Consider the following 5,830-nt stretch of genomic DNA (forward strand, 5'->3'; position numbering starts at 1 on the left):
CCGGCAGATGTGCAGGGGGAGCGAGTTCCAGGCAGGCAGGATGTGAGCAAGGGGCAGCGGCAGGAAAAAAACAAGGTACAGTGATTTGATTATCTTGGGAACTAACAGCCTGATTGAAAGCCTGTAATCCAAGGGTGAGGGGGTTCTGGGTTTCTGTCTGATGCTTGACAATAGGGGCTGGGACTAAACGACCTCTCTACAAGTCTGGCCAACCCCACCTCCAATGTGCTTGGATTCAAAATGATTGATTCCCAACTTCCCACTTTGAATGGAAATAATTCATTAACTGGAGTTCCATGAAATCATTAAGCCATCACTGTAACTTGGATAGAAAGTTTCCAAGTGGGAGAGAAGTTTTATTCCTTCTTTGGAGACTTTTCACACTCCCACTGCAGACAAGTCAGGGTAATAACGGCCCCAGGGGAAAATGAGCTCACCCCACCTCCTCCCTATAACTGCTGCCCTGAAGGGAACCCTACAGTCATTCAACACTCCGGGCCCTACATGCCACAGTTCTGCAGAAGTGCCAACCAGCCCAGGTGAGTGCCACAACCTGCACAGGGAGCAAGAGGAAGGTTTGTGAATGGACTCTGAGTAGCTGAGTTGCCACCTTGTTGGCTTTCCCTACAACTTCTCTACCCACCTGTTCTGTCGTGGCTCAGTGAAAAGAGCCCGGGCTTTGGGGTCAGAGGTCGTGGGTTCAAATCCCAGCTCTGCCAATTGTCAGCTGTGTGACTTTGGGCAAGTCACTTCACTTCTCTGTGTCTCAGTTACCTCATCTGTAAAATGAGGATTAAGATCGTGAGCCCCCTTTGGGACAACCCGATCACCTTGTAACCTCCCCGGTGCTTAGAACAGCGCTTTGCACAGAGTGAGTGTTTAATAAATGCCGTCATTATTATTATTATCATTATTACTTTGTCCCTCATTTTTTCTACAATCTGCCCATCAGATATTAATTTCATTTTCTTCCTTCCTCCTTGCCTCTTTATGGATACAGGATAATCACATTAGACACGGGCACAGTTCCGGTTGGGGCTCAGAGTTGAAGTGGCAGAGAGCAGGTATCTTATGCCCATTTTACTGAAGTAGAAGCTAAGACTCGGGGGGCTAGATGAGAAGCAGCATCGCAAGGGGGAAAAAGCACAGGCCTGGGAGTTCTACTCCCAGCTCTACCACCTGCCTGCTGGGTGACTGAGGGCAAGTCTCTTCGCATCTCTATGATTCAGTTTCCTCATCTGTAAAATGGGGATTCAAAGCCTGTTCTCCCTCCCACTTAGACTGTAAGCCTCAGATGAGACAGGGTCTGTGTCTTTCCTGATTAAATTGTACCTATCTCAGTGCTTAATACAGTGCTTGGCAGATAGTAAGTGTTTAACAAATAATAATGATGATATTAACAATAATTGTGACATTCCATAGGTCACAAAGCAAGCCGGTGGCAGAGCTAGGGGAGAATCTGGGTCTCCTGTTTCACATTTCTTTCCACTTCCAAGAAACTGCTCAACGTTCTACTTTATCTCTTCTCTACTCATTTTTTTTCTTATTTTGTGTTTCTTTTCTTCCTTTATGATAATAATAATAATGATGGTGTTTGTTAAGCACTTACTATGTGCCATGCACTGTTCTAAGTGCTGGCCACTGTACTAAACACTCTATATTTTCTTTAACTTATCTCGTCTTTTCCTTTTCCTCCTATTTCTCCTTTTTTCCCATTTTTCTTTTCTTTTCTTTTCTGAGTTTTCTCCCACTTTCCTTTTCTTCACTTATCCTCCCACTTCACAACCTCACAGTCACAGCCCAGCAGCCCATTCCACAAAACCAACCGGTTTCTCCCGACAACTGTTATCCCACTGAGCTGTCTCAGACCCAGTGATAACGACTGTGACATTTATTAAGTTCTTACTATGTGCCAAGCATTGTGCTAAGCACTGGGATAGATTTTCTGTACTTCCCAAGCACCTAGTACAGTGGCCACTTAGTTAATACTACTACTACTACTACTACTACAGCTGCTTAGTATAGTGCTCGGCATACCGTAAGCACTCAATACTTACTGATCTCTTCATTTATATAGGCGCCTCAAGATTCCTGGAGACAAGTTCCCCAATTCCTGAAGTAATTTTAAGGGGTATCTTGCCTTCTGGGATCCTGAAGCATTTGCCTTGGTACTCTAATTTGCTGCCCATATAGAATTTAGATATGTAAATTTTGTTTTAGAGACTGAAAAGTTTAAAAGTTGTCTCCCAGATCTGATGGACAGAGACAGTGCAAGCCTATTATTCTGTTTCTATAATGCTTACATTTCATTATTTACCATTGCTGTGGGAGGACCCTGACCAACTTTCCTGGAGACTTGTATCCTAGCCTTGGCTCAGCCACTACCCTGCTGTTGGCCCACTGGGATGAGCACTGGGATTTAGGAGAATTTGGTTCTAATCCTGGCCCTGCAAGTAGGGAAATACCTATGGGGCTAAGCCATCAGTGGTAAAGATTAATGACCAAAGAACCACCTAGGACATTTCATGAGCTGCTGTGAGCTCCCTGTAGGGAGGGGAATGTGTCCACCAACTCTGTTGTGTTATACTCTCTCAAGCCTGCTCCCAATAAGCATTCCTGGCTCAGTGGAAAGAGCATGGGTTTAGGAGTCAGAGGTCATGGGTTCTAATCCTGGCTCCGCCGCTTGTCAGCTGGGTGACTCTGGGCAATTCACTTAACTTCTCTGTGCCTCAGTTACTTCATCTGTGAAATGGGGATTAAAGACTGAGCTCCACATGGGTCAACCTGTTTACCTCGTATCTCCCTCAGCGCTTAGAACAGTGCTTGACACATAGTAAGCGCTCAACAAATACCATCATCAGCATTCAATAAATACCATTTATTGATTGTCGGTCTTGTCAACCAATCAGAAAGCCGAAAAAAATAGCACAACAGCTATTAAGCAGTGTGGCTCAGTGGAAAGAACATGGGCTTGGGAGTCAGCAGTCATGAGTTCTAATCCTCGCTCTGCCACGTGTCTGCTGTATGACCTTGGGCAAGTCACTTAACTTCTCTGAGCCTTAGTTCCCTCATCTGCAAAATGGGGATTAAGACTGTGAGCCCCATGTGGGACAACCTGATCACCTTGTATCCCCCCCAGCACTTAGAATGGTGCTTTGCACGTAGTAAGCACTTAACAAATGCCATTATTATTATCATTATTATTAATGTAATTGCTGAATTGTGACGCTATCACAAAACAGTGGCTCCACACTGTGATTTTCTTGGTTGTAAATGGGTCCTGGGTATAAGCAAATTTTGTGCTTACTTCGTAATGTGTTACCCCCACACACACACTTCCTTACACACTTTCTGGACTTTGCTCCAGCGGGGACATAAATGACAGAGACAAGAGGGCATGAGTGACACCACACAAAGCCCTAGAGCTATGACCAAATCCTTCCCTCAGCTCCTCAGTACTGAGGTCCCTGGAAAAAGCCTCCCTTCATTTTCAATCGGAGACTCAATAAGGTTGCCTGTGGGGTGATCTTCATTAAGGCATTTAATCTTTACCAATCTCAATATACTCATCTGCAAAATGAGGATCAATCAATCATATGTATTGGGCACTTACTGTGTGCAGAGCACTGTATTAAGTGCTTGGGTACGTACAGTATAACAGAATTGGTAAGTGCATTCCCTGCCCACAATGTGCTTACAGTGTAGAGGGGAAGAAGACATGAATATAAATTAATATGATTATGAATATGTACATAGGAGCTGAGGATGGGATGAATATCAAGTGCTTAAAGAGTGTAGATCAAAGTAAATTTTACTGGGGACACTCCTATGATTAATGTATCTGATCTAATTATCTTGTATGTACCCCAAGCAGCATGGCTCAGAGCACAGGCTTTGGAGTCGGAGGCCATGGGTTCAAATCCCGGCTCCGCCAATTGTTGGCTGTGTGACTTTGGGCAGGTCACTTTACTTCTCTGTGCCTCAGTTACCTCATCTGTAAAATGGGGATTAAGACTATGAGCCCCCCATGGGACAACCTGATCACCTTGTAAACTTCCCAGCACTTAGAACAGTGCTTTGCACATAGTAAGTGCTTAATAAATGCCATCATCATTGTTATTATTATTATCACCACAGTGCTTAGCACATGGTAAGCAATTAATAAACATTACTCATTACTAATAATGAGGCGTTGTCAAAGTTATTTTTTGAGCACATACTGGGTGAAGAACACTGTACTAAGGCTTTGGGAGAGTACAACAGAGTAAGTAGTCATGATCCTTCTGTCAGGGAGTTTACAGTTTCATGAAAGTGCCTTGAAAAATAAACAAAGAATTCTAGGCAGACTCAGTGTTGATTTTTTTTTTTTTCAAAAAACAACAACTTCGACTTTTTCTTCAGGGAGCTTAGGTCTCTGTGGCTGACAAGACATTTTTAAAGATGTTTATGAGTGACCTGGTCTTTGGCATTTTCTTCCTCTCTCAAACGGCCATTGGCATCGTGGGCAACTCGATCGCACTCACGATGTATGTCAGAGTCTTCCTATCTCAACCCCATCAGAAGAAGCCCACAGACCTGATCCTCGTCCACTTAAGCTTAACCAACAAAGTGGTGCTCCTCAGCTGTGGTATCCCGGAGGTAATGGTTGCCTTTGGAATGAAGAATGTTTCGGATGACCTAGGGTGCAAGATGGTCCTGTATATGAATCGGGTGTCCCGGGGTCTTTCCATCTGCACGTCCTGTCTCCTGAGCGTGTTCCAGGCTGTCACCATCAGTCCAAGCACTTCCCGCTGGGCCAAGCTCAAGCACAGAGGCCCCAACTGCATCCTTCCTTCTTTCCTCTTCTTCTGGGTCCTCAATATGCTGATCTACATCAGAGTGATCGTAGCAAATCAAGCCATCAGAAACGTCACCCTATCAGGGATTGTTTATGCTTCCAAACATTGTTTCAGTAGTGCTGGGGTAAACAACGAACTCAGTCATTTTTATCAGTGCCATGACTCTCCGGGACCTCTTTTTTGTGGGTCTCATGAGCTGGGCCAGTGGCTACATGGTGACTGTGCTCTACCGACACCGTAAACAAGTCCAGCACATCCGCAGTAGCAGCCTCTCCCCTAAACCCTCCGTGGAGACCAGAGCCACCCGGACCATCCTGCTCCTCGTCACCTGCTTTGTTGGCTTTTATTGGCTTAACTGCATCATCACTTTGTATTTGACAAACGTGGTTGTAAAAGACCTGTATTTGGAAGGCATCAAGACCTTTTTCACTGCCTGTTACCCCACTCTCTGCCCCTTGGTGCTCATCAATAGTGATTCACGGTTCCCCAGGCCACAGTGTAGCTGGGAAAAATGGAAAAGCTCCTCCCCTTTCACAGATAACAATGACTGAACAAGTCACTTCCCAAACTTGATTTCTGCTGGGAAAATTTCAACAAAAGAGAGATGTGGCTTATTGCAGCCCTTGGCGTGGGTCCCAGAAAAGAAATCGATTTGGATCGGTCCTCCACTGTAGATTCACGCCCCCCTCCCCCGCCCCCGAAATCCAACATATTTCTCAGGGTGCAAGACTGTAGTGATTCAGACTCTTAGGCCTCTGTCTCCCTTGGGGCTAGAATTGTATTAAGGCCAAGCAAGACTAAAATGAACTCAGGAGAAGGGAGTTGGGACCCATTTTGAATAAAGAATTTATGAACCAATGTGATTGCTTTGCCATCCAGGCACAGAGCGTGTGTGTGTGTGTGTGTGTGTGTGTGTGTGTGTGTGTGTGTGTGTGTGTGTGTGTGTGTGTGTGTGTGTGTTCGGGGAGAAGGTGGTGGGGAGCTCTGATTTT

General features: G+C 45.1%; 1 protein-coding gene across 1 annotated transcript; it reads left to right on the forward strand.

Annotated features, from left to right (window-relative positions):
- Positions 1–4,440: 4,440 nt before the first annotated feature.
- LOC119923304 (vomeronasal type-1 receptor 1-like) lies at positions 4,441–5,389 on the forward strand. Its single transcript, XM_038742750.1, has 2 exons — positions 4,441–4,991; positions 5,035–5,389. The coding sequence occupies exons 1-2, from the start codon at positions 4,441–4,443 to the stop codon at positions 5,387–5,389; spliced, it is 906 nt and encodes a 301-aa protein (XP_038598678.1).
- The last annotated feature ends 441 nt before the right edge of the window (positions 5,390–5,830 follow it).

The sequence above is a fragment of the Tachyglossus aculeatus genome, unplaced genomic scaffold (assembly GCF_015852505.1).
Source record: "Tachyglossus aculeatus isolate mTacAcu1 unplaced genomic scaffold, mTacAcu1.pri scaffold_170_arrow_ctg1, whole genome shotgun sequence".
Taxonomy (NCBI): Eukaryota; Metazoa; Chordata; class Mammalia; order Monotremata; family Tachyglossidae; genus Tachyglossus; species Tachyglossus aculeatus.

Coding starts and splice junctions, on each gene's coding strand:
- LOC119923304 (XM_038742750.1), top strand. CDS start 4,441: ATGTTTATGAGTGACCTGGTCTTTGGCATTTTCTTCCTCTCTCAAACG. Junction 4,992..5,034: donor GAACTCAGTCATTTTTATCA/GTGCCATGACTC, acceptor GGGTCTCATGAG/CTGGGCCAGTGGCTACATGG.